The 15,289-nt window shown below is 45.5% G+C and overlaps 4 protein-coding genes and 1 long non-coding RNA gene across 5 annotated transcripts in view; 1 reads left to right on the forward strand and 4 right to left on the reverse strand.

Moving 5' to 3' along the window:
• Window positions 1–77: 77 nt before the first annotated feature.
• On the reverse strand, window positions 78–4,420 carry LOC125950100 (ATP-binding cassette sub-family G member 1-like). Its single transcript, XM_049677759.1, has 5 exons — window positions 4,219–4,420; window positions 2,410–2,624; window positions 1,754–2,328; window positions 1,296–1,691; window positions 78–1,220 (listed from the first exon to the last, which is right to left on the reverse strand). Exons 2-5 carry the CDS (start codon window positions 2,619–2,621, stop codon window positions 619–621), a joined length of 1,785 nt encoding a protein of 594 aa, XP_049533716.1. The 5' UTR covers window positions 2,622–2,624; window positions 4,219–4,420; the 3' UTR covers window positions 78–618.
• On the forward strand, window positions 3,090–3,546 carry LOC125950129 (uncharacterized). The gene is made up of 2 exons (XR_007468703.1): window positions 3,090–3,207; window positions 3,279–3,546. It is a non-coding gene; the product is annotated as an uncharacterized LOC125950129 (long non-coding RNA).
• Window positions 4,421–6,796: 2,376 nt separating the features above from the next.
• LOC125950098 (ATP-binding cassette sub-family G member 4-like) lies at window positions 6,797–8,988 on the reverse strand. Its single transcript, XM_049677753.1, has 3 exons — window positions 8,761–8,988; window positions 7,616–8,689; window positions 6,797–7,552 (listed from the first exon to the last, which is right to left on the reverse strand). Exons 1-3 carry the CDS (start codon window positions 8,891–8,893, stop codon window positions 6,951–6,953), a joined length of 1,809 nt encoding a protein of 602 aa, XP_049533710.1. The 5' UTR covers window positions 8,894–8,988; the 3' UTR covers window positions 6,797–6,950.
• A 214-nt stretch (window positions 8,989–9,202) lies between these two features.
• On the reverse strand, window positions 9,203–12,664 carry LOC125950096 (ATP-binding cassette sub-family G member 4-like). Its single transcript, XM_049677750.1, has 5 exons — window positions 11,485–12,664; window positions 10,838–11,415; window positions 10,507–10,760; window positions 10,257–10,425; window positions 9,203–10,172 (listed from the first exon to the last, which is right to left on the reverse strand). The coding sequence occupies exons 1-5, from the start codon at window positions 11,721–11,723 to the stop codon at window positions 9,571–9,573; spliced, it is 1,842 nt and encodes a 613-aa protein (XP_049533707.1). The 5' UTR covers window positions 11,724–12,664; the 3' UTR covers window positions 9,203–9,570.
• A 328-nt stretch (window positions 12,665–12,992) lies between these two features.
• LOC125950127 (ABC transporter G family member 6) overlaps window positions 12,993–15,289 on the reverse strand; it is a 28,532-nt gene continuing 26,235 nt past the window's right edge. The window contains exons 15-17 of the mRNA XM_049677798.1: window positions 14,554–15,096; window positions 14,224–14,480; window positions 12,993–14,134 (exon numbers count right to left, since the gene is read on the reverse strand). Of these exons, the coding sequence (XP_049533755.1) occupies window positions 13,790–14,134; window positions 14,224–14,480; window positions 14,554–15,096 (1,145 nt within the window). The 3' untranslated portion in view covers window positions 12,993–13,789. The remainder of the gene's footprint in view (window positions 14,135–14,223; window positions 14,481–14,553; window positions 15,097–15,289) is intronic.

Below are 15,289 nucleotides of genomic sequence, written 5' to 3' on the forward strand. Positions count from 1 at the left end.
GTGCACCCATGGTGGTTTTTAACCCGCTGTATTGTTTGCTATTTCACTTGTATAAATCCTAATTTGTACACAATATTCTTGAAAGGTGCATCCTGCAGAACCAATTGAAAGGTTGTATGTTAAACAACATCAGTCTTATTTATTTAAGAATCAATCAAATTAAACCATCTTGCAAACCAAACAAAAACCGCTAATGTTCCTCAGTGTATGCAACATCACAACACAGCTCTCTTTATCGATGCATCATCTGGTGACCACAAGCAATTCAAACATCCCAACACGTTGTTCGTTAGAACGCAACACATGGCTTCATTTTATTCGTCGCAAACTTACCACAAACACCACATAAATGATCACCCGTATGACGAAGAGGATAAGGAACGCTTTTCCGATTTTCTCCCCATAACGTAGGTTTATTGGGCGGACACCGCACTGCTCAATAAGATGCATTCCCTCTTTTTATTTCATGGCGCCTCATTGATTACACCACATAGTATGTATTATGCAAAGTTTCCATCCATTGTAATAAATGTTGCACCGTTGTTTTTCATATCATCTATGATGATCAACTGATATCTAGAATTTGCTTTAGTCTGTTGATCAACTTCGCGGTATTATTCAGTGGTTTAAACGTATTCTATACCGCAAACTAAAGTACAGCACCACATGCAGGAACACAATCCATATAGACAACCCTAGTACATCTGTCCAATACCGGTCCGGTACCATGTGCAACTCATCCAGTATCTTGTTCGTTTTCCGGTAGTAACAAAAGATCTCCGCGCAATCGAGCTCCGTTCGATTGTGACCGTATGTTGCCTGTACCAGTCCTTCGAATCCGTATCGGAAATAGCTGATCATCGGTAGTGGTTTGAAAACATCCGTTAGCTCGTTGTATCGAATAAAGAAACCAGAAAATAGCAGTGCAGGAAGCATCGAGACTGGTACTATCACCGGACTGAGTTCGATAGAAAAAATGCAGCCGGCAATGAGGCCATACAGTTGGGATAACCAACCAAAGAGTGCACAAATCCCCCAGAACATGATGATACGATCGATTTGGAACAGCTGGCCGCTTAGATAGTACACTATCAGAAGGTACGCAGTTACGCCCGTTATCATCCACGGGAAATCAGCGACAAGCTTCGAGAAATAGTACGCAGAGACGGAGTAGTAGTTGCTTTTGTGCTCCCGTATGAAGACGACCATTTCTAGTGGGACTGGGAATCGAAATAGAGTGCGGGAAAGATTAACTAGCCGCTGCTTTCTATGATTTAGCATGTTATGTTACTTACAAGTAAGAACCACGGTCATGGCGTTGGCAAAGATGATGAACATCAGAACCAGAATCATGAACGAAATGTTTGAAAGCACTTTTGACGCATCGGCTCCCACATTGCTGAACACAAATCCGATGGTAAACCCAATTAGTATGTGCCCGAAAAGTCGTAGTCCCATCAGTGCAGGATTACGGACCGTTCCCAATGTTGTCCGTCGTGTCAGAATGCTGAACTGGTCCCACCAGCTGATGGGATACTGAGAAAAGTGACCATCGTCGGCCAGAAACGCGTTAGATGTAGCGGTTCGGCTCTTCCCGTGATCCATTTCCGTGTACATCAATTTCTCCGATGCGGTTATCATCTCTTCAATCTCCACATTCTGTTGGTCGTATTTGGATGCAATTTTCAGCACTAAAAGTATACGCAAGTCAAGTAATCACAATCAATCGTCGTTTATACGATAGTGTACCTACCAAAATCAGCGCGGTTGTAGTAGGGTGGACATTGGAAACCCGCTTCCGCAAATGTCGTTATCAAATTATCCAAAGATCCTTGGTACAGACATCGTCCATCAACGACAACATAGACATCGTCGAACAACTCCAACAGCTCGGAGCTAGGCTGATGAATGACACTCACTACACATCTGCCCTGTTGAGCTAGATCCTTCATGTACGATATCACTTGATAGGAGGCTACACTATCGAGTCCGCTTGTCGGTTCATCGAAGAACATGATTTGCGGATTAGAAACAAGCTCCATACCGATCGAGAGACGCTTTTTCTCGCCTCCCGAAAGCATCTGAGCTCGAGTATCGGCACACTTTTGCAATCCTAGCACCGCGATCACATCGTTGACTGTCGTGATCTTCTTTTGTTCGCCGATTTCCTTGGGAAGCTTCAAATCCGCTGCATAGTGGAGGTTTTCGCGAGGAGTGATGTTGGGTAGCAGGGCCACATCTTGAGCAGTGTAAGCGACCAGTTGACGGTAGCGATGTCGATCAATGACTTCATTGTTGATCACAATGTTACCACTAACACCCTGGGTTCTGATGAATGGAAAAGAAACCGAATCAAATCAACCACGCCGTCTACAATCTGATGGTTATCGCACACCACTCTAAACTCACTTGAAGCCACTGAGCACATTCAACAGCGTCGTTTTACCGGCACCCGATGGTCCTAGAATGGCGGTGAGACGACCGGAGCGAAATTTTCCGGATATGTTCTTTAGCAGCTGCTTCTCTTTCTTTCGCTGTCCGATGCTGTAGGAGATGCTCTTGAAGACCAGATTCGTCTCTCTCTGTACGAGGGGAATCGTTATCTCCACGTTCTCCGACATTATCTATGATCCCCAAGGGTACATTTTAATCGGCGCGGTCTCTCGAGCGGCCGTCTTGAGACCGGCGGAAACTAAATAGCCGCAATACATAGACATTTAGTTTCCATCGGGAACTATTCGGCCTTTGTGCCCAAACAGTTCCCGCCGGGCTCAAAATGTCCAGCTCATATGTGTCTCAAATAGGTTCCATCGGGAACTATTCGGCCTTAGTGCCCAAACAGTTCCCGCCGGGCTCAAAATGTCCACCTCATATGTGTCTCAAATAGGTTCCATCGGGAACTATTCGGCCTTAGTGCCCAAACAGTTCCCGCCGGGCTCAAAAAGTCCACCTCATATGTGTCTCAAATAGGTTCCATCGGGAACTATTCGGCCTTAGTGCCCAAACAGTTCCCGCCGGGCTCAAAATGTCCAGCTCGCAAAAAATATCACTTTGCGAGAACGAGAAAGCTAGAGTAAGAAAGAGTGAGAGATTGAATGCCGCGGTTGTAAATGAAAGTGGAAAAATTACATCACGTAGTCATTGGCGATTAAAATGACTGAGAGGCGCATTGCAAACTATCCTGGCTCGTGTAGTGCATGTGCAATGGTAAGTATTGTTGTGTTTAGGAGTAGATTTATGTTTCGAAAATTAATTAATCTGATCTCTGAACATTTCAGTTTAAAAGGTACCGGGTCTATGATCGTGTAAAGATGACAGGATATCTCTATTAATCCTTCAGACAAGGAGTTGCGCCGAGGACCAGGGAAGAGTCAAGATTTCCTGCATCAAGATCAACAAGCAGAAAGTGAAATGTACAGAAGCAGATAGTTGTGTACAGCGAAAACAGTGTATTGTACGTGACCCTAGAACTGCCTGCCGTAGAACATTCGAAGCCAAAGCCATTATGAAATTCAATATTAAAAAATGTGCTCCAAAAGTACAAAACCCATGTAGTTTTGTTTTATTATTAAATATGTTATTTATTATAAAATATTTTCATAAAATGTGAAAACGATCCAAGCAGGCTATAAAATCTAAAAATAGAATAAAAACGCTCCAAGCCGGTTTTAAAACAGTGTCCAAATAGTGTCCGCCGGTCGCAATTTGTCCCACTACAGCGTCCAAATAGTTTCCGCCGGTCGCAATTTGTCCCACTACAGCGTCCAAATTGATGCCCATCGAGAGGGACAATCCGCGGATTGTGCTGCGGCCGAATAGGTGCTACGGACGCAAAAATATATGGAAAATTTGCTTGATATTTTGGGATTGGGCACCTCTTTGGGCATCATACAATCCGCGGATTGGGCATCAATACGGTCTCTCTGTTCTCGTTGGGTCACAATGTACACTGTTTTAAGGGCCGGAGAAAAGCTGATTCCAAATTATGATATTAAAATGATGTAAATATTCAATTTAAACAATGAATGTGACTTCACATATTGTTTGTTTTTTTTTCATTTGTTAAACACTTTTAACTTGCAAGCTCTATAGGCAGTTAAATGGCAGCAGCAGATAAAATCAGTAGTTTGGTGCCAGCACATGTTTTTAGGTATGTTTTATAGCCGCTACCAATATCGTCGGTTCACGCATTTTCATTCTCTCACTTACACCACTTACTTATAGCTGAACTCTGATCATCCGCGATTCACTTCCGAGCATTTTTGCAATTCATTGAACATACATCGACACGGACCGCCAAGTTTTTGCAAGATTTAAAATACCTATCAATACCAAAGTATAATAATTCCACAACGACATTTAACGAGCGAAACATTCGCGCGCTAAACCAGCAAATTGCATCGCGATGTTTACCAATCGGCTTCCAAACGTACACTGAAAATAGACCACGAACGAAGAGGAGCAGCATGCAATAAGAGAATTACAATGTTCGTCTACGCGCTTGGGGACGTTTACGCGCTTGGGGACGCCAAGGTTTACGTGCCGTAACCAGCCCCGTTCCTCGCACTGGGACTCTCTTAGTTTGCCTCTGGGTCTTAGCCTGCGCGAAACTCAAACAAACGAACTCCTTGACAACGTGACCTGCGAACTTAATTTGCAGCTCGCTCTTCTCTTCGAGCCGATGCTCGCTCTCTTGCTCTCTCTGAAGACTTCCATACACTGAACACATAAAGTAGGGAACGTAGGATTGCGTGAAGGAACCATACACATTTGATAAGTAACAGAGCGAACCACACGATTGTGTTTCACTTGTGTGCCTTCTTATGTTTCGTACAGATTCGAAACCGAAGTGGTACTTTGCGTAGTTATGGCTACATAGAAACCTGCTTAAAAGAGTTTCGCCACTCCGAACGAATCCAAATGAAATAGCTGAGTCATGTAGAAGAGATATTTTGGCAATTAATGTAAGGGGGGTACCTAGGTACAAAGAAAAAATGGCTAAAAGAAGGCTCATTTCAACCGGTTTTTTATTACATTTCTGAACGTCGGATTTGGTTTACAAAAAAAAAAATTAGTTAATGTATGATTAATTTATTATAACATTTTGAAACGATATTAGTGTGGTTTATCAAATGACTACCACTGTTTAGCATTCGGCTTCCAGAAGTGAACTGATGACAACCCCCGTGTGAAATGGGCCATATGCGATAAGATAATTATATTCGCAATGGTCGACTGCCCTGCAACGCTTGAGGAAGTCAAGGCCATCGTTACGATGCAATGCTTCGATCAAGAGCGGTTTGTTCTCGTCGAGCATTTATTTTGTTTCGGCTCACTGTTCTTACGATCCTACACAACGAATCTCTTTCGTCTAGATAAGAACTGTCAAGAAAACATTCTCCTTGCCAGCTGCCGTTGTATGTCACTTACAGCTGTACGTCGATCATCTGCGACTCGATAGAGGAATTATTTTTCAAAGTTAGTACGTAGTTTCACTAAATGAAAAATCTATCAATTTTATAATGTAAATCATCTATTCCAAATTTAACAATGCGCGCTAAACTAACAAAATACAACGCGATGTTTACGACGCGGTGTCCAAAAATGTACTGGTGAAATACGCTACATTCAGGGTTACTTGAGATAAGATAATCACTATCGCAATGGGTGACTCCGAGCATGGGGAAGTCAAGGCCATTTTTTTTTGGCAAGCAGCATTGGTGCCAAGAGTTGATTACCTCTATGTTGGTTTATTATATTAACTTGGTAAAATAATTATTACGATCCAAAAAAAAAACAATCTACTTATTCTGGTTACGATCTGCGAATTGACACTGTGTCAATAGACGTTAATGATCGCTTTGGAAGATATCAACAAAATGCTTGCTGTAAATGAAACCCAAATAAACGCCAAAATGATGTAATTGCTGTAGACGATTGTCATCGTCTTGCTAGAACGGCAGATGAGAAACAGAAACAATGTAAGCCTGCAATTTCAATATTCGATGCGGTCTCAAACGCACTGTTCACTTTGCTGACACAGTGGGCTGCATGTATTAGATATGAGGAATGTGGTATCATTAGAGGTCTCGTAAGTTTTATCTCCCTCGATAGCAATCATAGCTGTTCGCAACGCTATGCACTATAATTATCACAAGCTGGCAACAGAAGCAAAAATGAACTTCTAGCTAAAGCTACAGAACAAACCGGAAACAAGAAAAAAAAGCACGGATACAATAGCAGTAATTGATGATGTAAAAACGACTTATAATACCGGTCCTACAAGCACCCTTGACATTGCGCTCGTTTGACAAATTGAACTATTGAACTATTGAACATTTACGTAAGCGAATATCTTCCAATGAGTTCCAAAGCCAGGGCTTATCCATACTGGCGATTCCGAGATGCATCTCGAGCATCGTAGGAGCAAGGATCATTCTGATCAATCATTCACACGGTTCCTTAAGTGATCTTGGGCAATTTTCTTGTATAATTAAATTCTATAAATCACATCGAAACAATATTGTCACGGTTCGCCAACAATATACAGCACGCACGATCTTGACCACTCGGTTTACATAAGTGTAATGTTGAAAACCCGGTCGGGCGAATTCGGTCACGACAGATAAGAGAAAATAATAATCGCAATGTACGATAACATGCTTGGTGGCGTCACGGTCGTTGATACGAGGCAGCTGTTTGATAAAAATACGGTCTGAAGTTTGACCGTTTCTGTTCATTTAAGAATTGATACCTAGGTAGCTATCGATTCAAATAAATCAATCCTTATAGCAAATCAAACAAAAGGCAAGAATGTGCCTTAGTGTATGCAACATCAAAATATTAATGTTCGCCCTTTAATGATGTAGACACCATCTGGTGGCGCTAGTAGCAAACAAACAATTCAAACATCCCAACACGTTGTTCGTTAGATCGCGCCATACATGACTTCATTTTATTCGTCGTAAGCGCACCACAAAGCCCACATAAATAATCACCTGCATGACGAGAAGGATAAGGAGCGCCTTCCCGATGCTCTCCTCATACCCGTGCGGATCGATATTGAAGTACTCTAGAACGGTGGAAGGTTTTTTGAACGGACAGAACACAACACTACACGGTATGTTGTCTCTTTCGTATCCGTATAGTGCCTGCAGGGCACCATGGAACTGATAGCGAAAGAAGGACACCGTGCTAAGCGGCTTCAGGAACGAGATCATATCTTTAGCATCCACGAAAAAGCCAGAAAAAAGGAGCGGTACAATGCAGGCATTTGCAACGAAAAAGTTTTGCATCTTGACATCGAAACAGATGCCACCGATGAGACCAAGACTTTGACCAATCACACCACCGACCGCAAACACACCGAGCAGCATACCGAGACGGAACCACTCGAACGGTTGCCCCGTGAGATAGTACACGATGAGCAGCAGCACCGATGGGCAGAATAGTTGCAGCGGTAGATCGTGCACTAGCTTGGCGAGATAGTAAGCCTCCCGAGAATACCAGTTGTTGGCGATCTCCTTAATGGTCACGTTTACTTCGTCCGCATCTGGAATAAATTAAACGCATGAGCTCCTCGCGGATACGCTAGTGCTCGATCGCGCTCACTTACAGTTCACTACTGCCACCGCATTAGAGAAGTAGACGAGGGCAAACAGCTGGAAGAAGCAACCGATGTTAGCGAACACTTTCATTGCATCGGAACCGACATCATAGTGCACCACACCGAACACCAGACCCAGTGCCAGATGGAGACCAAGACGCATCTGCAGAAAAAACTCATCGCGCAGCGACGACAGAACGGATCGTTTGATCAGCGTGTACAACTGGTAGTAGAAAGCGGTCTGATAGCGTCGAACGCGACCGCCCATGTTGGCTTGTAGTGCATTCAGTGTCGTGGGACTCGACGGTGCAGCCGCATTGATCTCACGCATCTCCTCGTCCACCATACGGCACAGTGTGCGATGTGCTACGGTATGATCACTTGTGATGGCTTCAAGTGCAAAGTCGGCCGGATTGTAGTACTCCGGGCACGTGAGACCAACCTGGGCGAACCGTTCCAACATGTGGTCTACCGGACCCGAGTACAAACAGCGACCCTGGCGTAGCAGATACACATCATCGAACAGCTGGAACAGGCTCGATGCTGGCTGATGGATGGTACACACGATCGTACGTCCACTCATGGCCAGCGATTTAAGATGCGTTATGACTTGCGCCGACGATACGCTGTCCAGTCCACTGGTGGGTTCGTCTAGCAGCATAATCGGTGGGTTCTGGATCAACTCGACGGCCACGGCTAACCGACGCTGCTCACCACCGGACAAATTCCGTACAAGTGTCGTACGGGAGTCGTACAGTCCCACCATCTGCAGGATTTCGTTAGTCTTGGCAACCTTCATCGCGAACGGCGTGCTCTGGGGCATCTTCATGTTGACCGCGAACTGCATCGTCTCGTAGACGGTGAGAAAGACCAACAATGGACACTCCTGCTCCACGTACACACTCCGCGGATCGTTTTCCTCCACTGGTTCGCCATTAATAGTGACCGTACCGAGCGTACCGAACATCTGAGCTCCGGAGAGGACATTCAGCAAGGAGGATTTACCGGCACCGGACGGGCCCATAAGCGCTACCATTCGACCGTGCTGGAACCGACCTGAGATGTTGCTCAGTATGTCCTTATCTGCGAACCGAGCGGAGTAGACGAATAACCAACGAACGATCATTGAGAAGAAATCCTTGGCATCGACTCACCATTTGTTCGATAGACGACATTCCTGAAGCGCAACGTTGACGGTACAAAGTCAAGTAGCGGGGTCGTAGGGGCTGCTACTGCTGTCGTCGTTGTCGTCGTCGTCGGCGTCAGCTCTATCTCCTCACGACTCATCACTGTTAGACGTACGGTGCAACACTGCAACTGCACTTCGTCGGCGCTACTCGAATCGACGGAGTATAATCATCGATCATCGGGGGAAAATTACTAACCCCACTGTTCCCCAGTATTGGAGTTCGGTTTTCCATTCGTATGGCATCGCCTCAGCCGCCGTCGTCGTAGTCGTCGTGCAATGAGCTTTGTTAAAACTCCTTTCCGATTAATACGTTTCCTCAGCCGACTCTACGCTCCAGCAGCGCGATCCACGTGGACGCATTACATCATCAATCGCTAGTGCACCTGCACTGCCGTGCATCCATCATGGCGAGCTAGCACGAGCGTTAGCCGGGTAGTGATCGTGCACATAAGTGGCACGGCTGCAAGGTAAGAATGTGTGTGCCATAAGTCCGGTTTTTACGCCGGTTTACTGCAATTATCGCCCCGATGCACTCACTCACAATCGCTTTTTATGCAACGAACAACCAGCCCCCCAGGGAACGAGGTGAAGGCTTTGGATTTGAATTGCAATTGTAGTGATACCAAGATTGTGATCCGCAGTCGTAGATCTTTTCTCGCCCCCCGAGATCTTATACGAGCCATTTTTCTCAGGTTGCAACACTAGATATGGCCCATAATTGACAGAAAATCTACAACATTTGAGTGATAAATGAGAGTCCCTTTCCCCCCCTTCTTTATTGATAAATCTTCAAGCGATGGCGTAGTACGATGTAGAGGACGATTTGGAAGAGCACAATGAAGCCGGCCACGATGGACACGTTGTTCCAGTAGCCCTCCTCTGGAGTGTCCATGAACTTCAAGAATTTGGCCGGTTTATTGAAGTAACACACGATATCGGAGCACGGCAAGTTGGTACGATTGTAGGAATAGATTGCTTGTAGCGATCCCTGGAAGCTGTATCGGAAGAAGGAGGTGTAAACAGCCGGTTGCAGGAACTCGGGCATCTCGAAGGATTTAACGAAGAATCCCGAGAACAGCATCGAAGGAATGCTGAAGCAAGGCACGAAGAACGTTGCCATCTGAATGTCGAAGGCGGCACCCGATAGAAGACCGACCGTTTGAGCGTACATTCCCAGCAGCAGGTTGATCAGCCACAGCATACCGAAACGTTCCCACTCGAGCGGTTGGCCCGTCATAAAATATGCGATCACGATGAACAGTGTCGGGCAGATCATCTGCAGTGGAAGGTCGGCAAAGATCTTCGAAACGTAGTAGGCTTCCAGCGAATACCAGTTATTGAGCCGCTCGCGTATAAACACGCGCGCCTCTAGAGGAACTGCGGAAGATAATAAATGCGATTGCTTGAAATCTGCCAGACTAGCGAGCCGGACTACTGCCTGGACTACGTGACAGGACTTACAGGTGATGACACAAGGCATCGCGTTACCGAAGAAGATGAACAGTTGAAAGAAGAACAGGCTGGCACCGTTTGTCATAACGTGTGAAGCATCCTCACCGCACCGATAGAACACGATGCCGAGCAGAAAGCCAACCAGAATGTGAGCAATCACTCGAAGCTGAGCAAAGAACTGTCACAAGAAGGTCACACCAGAGCACGTGTATAACGTTATAGCAAGCACATTAGCATATGAAACGCAAAACACACTCACAAAATCTCTCGACGTAACCCGCAGCGAACGACGCAGCAAAACTAGAAACTGTTTCCATTGTGAGATCTGGTAACATGGGGCCGCTTTATTCGGCGAGGGGTTTATGCTAATGTCAACCTCGCAGACCTCCCCGCTCGACCGATCATCACTGCTGTTATCCTGACGCGAAAGCTTCCTGGCTGTGACCGGCTGCTTGCTGTACTTGAGCATCAAGTATTCGACCTCTTTCGCCGACTTAGAGGCCACTTCGAGTGCTGGAATGCAGAGAAGCGGTTATGTTATGGCATGCACTGCGCTGCGACAGGTTCATCACCGCAGGAGGGGCACCTACCGAAATCGGCTCGATTATAGAACTTTGGGCAGTGGAAACCAGTTTCGGCAAAGACGCCAACCATCTCATCAACCGGCCCATGATAGATACACATGCCAGCCGATAGCAGGTATAGCTCATCAAAGAGATTGAACAAACTGGAGGAAGGTTGATGAATTACACAGACCACCGTGCGACCCTCCATCGCTAAGGTCTTCGCGTAGCTCATCAGTTGCATCGCCGATACACTGTCCAAACCGCTGGTTGGTTCATCGAGCAAGATGATCGGTGGATTGCAGACCATTTCGATCCCGATCGATAACCGTTTCTTCTCGCCGCCCGACAGATTCTTCACGAGCGTGTGCATGCTTCCGTCGAGTCCCAGCACCTGGAGTATATCGTTCACCTTCTTTTTGCGCACCATCATCGATCGACTGGCCGAGGGCATCTTCAACTCAGCCGCATAGTCCATCGTCTCCAGTACGGTCAGATGTTCGATCAGGATGAAGTCCTGTGGGATGTAGACGCACTGCTGCCGGTATTGGCTACGATCCATCATCACACCATTCACCTCGATCGTCCCAATGACGCCGGTTTGTCTGAAAGATGGTCATCGTTCTTAGCATTTGTTGCCGCAAATCAGACGATAGCAGGTGGTCACTATTTACTTCATGCCAGAGAGTATGCCCATCAGCGAGGATTTACCGGCTCCGGATGGACCAAGGATAGCGACCAACCGACCCGGTTGGAATCTGCCCGACACGTTCTTGATGATGTCCTTGCCCCGTTTACCATTTTTGCCCTTTCGTCGATAGCATATGTTGCGGAAGCTCAATGTCAACCGTTGGCCTAGTAAGGGATCATCCACGCCGAGCGTCACCGTATCGAGACCAGTTACGTCGACCATAGTCACTGTTCGTAGTCGCGTTTGTCGCAAGACCGGTTTTATGTGCCACGGTGCAAGTGCTTTGATGCAATTAAATTCGCTCTTTCACCCCGTCTTTAAATTACGCTTGGTGTTCAGAGATCCAGCGAGATCACGTTTGATAGTGATAATTATGAGTCAAGCTTTTCCGCAAATCACAAATGTAATCTACACAAACACAGAAACGAGTTGAAACAATATTTTGTGCTCGATATCACCAAGATAGTGTGCTTTATTGAAACACTCTGTTCACAACATTTTCACTTTCGTTCGAAATGGCTGTAAAACAACATGATCACAGCTCCTGCTCGCCACACACTCGTTCAACTCACTCCAGCGACTGCGACTCGTGAACACGATTGGTAGACTGCGAACCTGTTGCTGGAAGTTTTCGCGCTTCACGCAGCTGAGTCAATGCAGACCGCCGCTCATGTGTGGAGTGGGATCGAGTGTTCGTCTACTGTACTCTCTTGCCGGATTGAGTCGGACTACTATCGCTCACTATCTCAAGCGAATGATTCAATTACATGAGATGAATGCATTGTTGTGCCGGGTATGTAAAATGTGTGATGTGGGTATGTGATAAACATCGGCCAGCTTGTAATTCCACTATCGTAAATAATCGAAGCAAATGATCCTTACGGAGGGACTATGGTTAATTCTGGTCATAAAAAGCTCATTTTTTTACTATTTCTCATTGACTCTCTTTTGGACTCTTTTTCCGTCATTATTAGAGTTTATCTTTTCAAAAATATTCCGTCGTAATATTTTAACCAAATTGCCTTATGATTTTTGAAAACTGTCAAAAAAGAAAATTACCAAATTTTATGTAAAACTCGACAGCAACATGTGGATAGTGAGGGGCGAATTATGTATTCAAACATGAAAACCAGCAGTCTCGTATTGTTTATGCAAAAATGGATGCCGACGTTGAAAATGTTGATTTTGGACAGTCTGCTTTATTGTTGCGAGATTTACTGAGCTCGTTTCTTTTAAGAAAAAAAAAAATTAAAAAAATAACATGAATCACTAAAGTCCCCCTTAAATGCACCGTTGTACTATAGTTTCCATCTCGATTGCCCTTGTATCGGAATAGGTGATGATCTGATTGATTTACAACAAGGGGTCCTGTGTAAGTGGACTATTGTTTGAACGATTGTGAGAAATGGCGTAGTTATATGAATGCCGCCGTCGTTAATGAAATGATCACTTATGTACGAATCTCTGCACCTAGCTTGTGAACGTATTTATGTTGCGTGTTTCGGCCTTGGTGAATGCAGTTTACTTTTACATTTTCTTTCGATAAAGGAATTGAGGCCATAAGTTACGGGAGGGCAAACAACGCTAATTTTTGTGACTTTAATGACTCCGAATGAAAGGATTTTAATTTTGGCGAAGGTTACGCAAAACTACAACTTTCAAGAATAATGGGTACCAGTTTCAGGGAAATAAAACCCCATATAACCGCAGCATCATTCCCAAGGACACTTGTCTTCAGAAGGTCTGCTAGCCTTCAGTCTGCTTTCGAATGATAGTAACCTTCGGGTAACTCCATCAAGTATTTCTAGTTTCTGCAGCGTTTTGATGAGATATGATAATTTTTATGACTGTCCCCTACAAAAATCATTCCTTCCATAATGTTTCATAACTGTGTTGTATATATTTTTTGTTTCAAATTCGATATTTACACATACACATCACAAAGCTTATAACACAATGCATTAGTACAACAATCAGCCACGTACTGCGACTGCGACGGAGTAGCCCCCGAGCTCAACTCCCTGAGATGGGGATCTTCGGGGATAACGGCTAGTAGAGACTATCAATGAGAGACCGACTGTTAGAACGGAGTCTTACATCGATTTGGCCTCTTGAGTTGAAGGTTGAAACGCATCATTCTTAAATGCTACGTACGGAGCTGATGTGCTCCCCTCTCCGTTTGCGCCCCCTACAATCTACGTAAAATTTGTATCTCCATTTGCTCCACGGCACGTCACGTATTGGGGAATGTGTAGCTCGTTGAAGGTGTGTCCACGATGGAGCCCTGACTAAATTTTGTTCTTCATCCGGAAGCGCATTACGTAGAAAGCGGCCACGCGGAAGACGAAAAATATCACAGTCAGCGCTATCACAGCCTGCACAAAGTCCGCCTGCAGCATGTCTACCTCCTTGAGGAACTTCTTTGGCAACACAAAGTGACAGTACGTCTCCTCGCACTCCATCCGCGGTCGATCGTAGCCGAAGATGGCGAGGGCAGCACCCTGCAGGGCGTACTTGAGAAACGAGATATGGAACAGCCACTGCATCACGGGGTGCGCATCGGTGAGATGGATGAAGAAACCGGAGAAGATCAGGAAGGGACAAATGAAGAAAGGCCCAAAGATTGCACCGTTCTAGGAGGATAGAGAGAAAAGAGAGAAAGAGAGGGAGAATCGTTCATTAGAGCACTTTGTGAAAAGGATTCTGTGGTGATCGCGCATACTTTCACGTCGAATAACGATGCCACGAGCAAACCCAAGCCCTGAGCAACCCAGGCCACCATAAGACAGATCACCGTAAACAGTCCGATTCGGAATGCTTCCGGTGGCTGCGCGGTCATGAAGTACGTTATGACGATGTAGGTCACCGTGCAGAGCAACTGGATCGGGATGTCTGCAACCGTCATGGCGATGTAGTAGGCCCGCAGTGAATACCAACGATTGAAATGCTCCCTCGTGATAATAGGCAGCTCGAGAGGAACTGTTCAAATAGATGAAACAAAGGATACATCATTAAATCCTGTACCGAGGCTACTGATTAAATCCATACTCACAAGCCATTGTCATTGAGCTGAATGCCGTGAACATTAGAAACATGATTGAAAAGAAGACGTAGTTGTAGTTGTTGAAGACGTGCGTCGCTTGGTTACCGATGCCGAGGTACAGCAATCCGATCAGTGGTGCGATCAAACAGTGTATCGCGAAGCGCATCGTCATCAGCGAACGATCGCGACTCAGTATAAGAAACGTGCGTATCAGCAGCAGTGTAAACTGCCGGCAGAAACTGGTCGTGTAGACTTCATCACGACCACACCATTTCTCCGGATTGAACGATAGCTTCTTGGCGAGCTTCTTTGGTTTGGCCAGTACTGGCGAGACTGGCCGGCGCTCGTTGTCGTCGGGAAATATTGGCACATCAAGCACCACCATCGGTCCGTCTGCCGTACCCGGGGACTCTTTAATGGGTAGCAGCTTGCTCTCGTAGGTGGGGGAGAACGGTTGCTCCGGGTTGCGGTAGAAGTTGCTCTGACCGTTCATCATCTTTTCGACTAGACTATCATTCAGGCGTCCATAATCGTTGGTCGCGATCTCCAACACTGAAAGCAGGCAACAAAAGAGATGATTTGAAATTGGGTTGCTGGGAACTTAAAATTTAAATCTCGAAAACAACAACCCGCTAGTGAGGCATGGTTCTGATCTCGGCTAAGTTAGGAGTAAGAAACACCAAATTCTCACCGTACTGAAAAAAGCATATCGGTTCGAATTTTTCTCTTCTTTTCACTAAATCCT

Source organism: Anopheles darlingi, chromosome 2 (assembly GCF_943734745.1).
Source record: "Anopheles darlingi chromosome 2, idAnoDarlMG_H_01, whole genome shotgun sequence".
Lineage (NCBI taxonomy): Eukaryota > Metazoa > Arthropoda > Insecta > Diptera > Culicidae > Anopheles > Anopheles darlingi.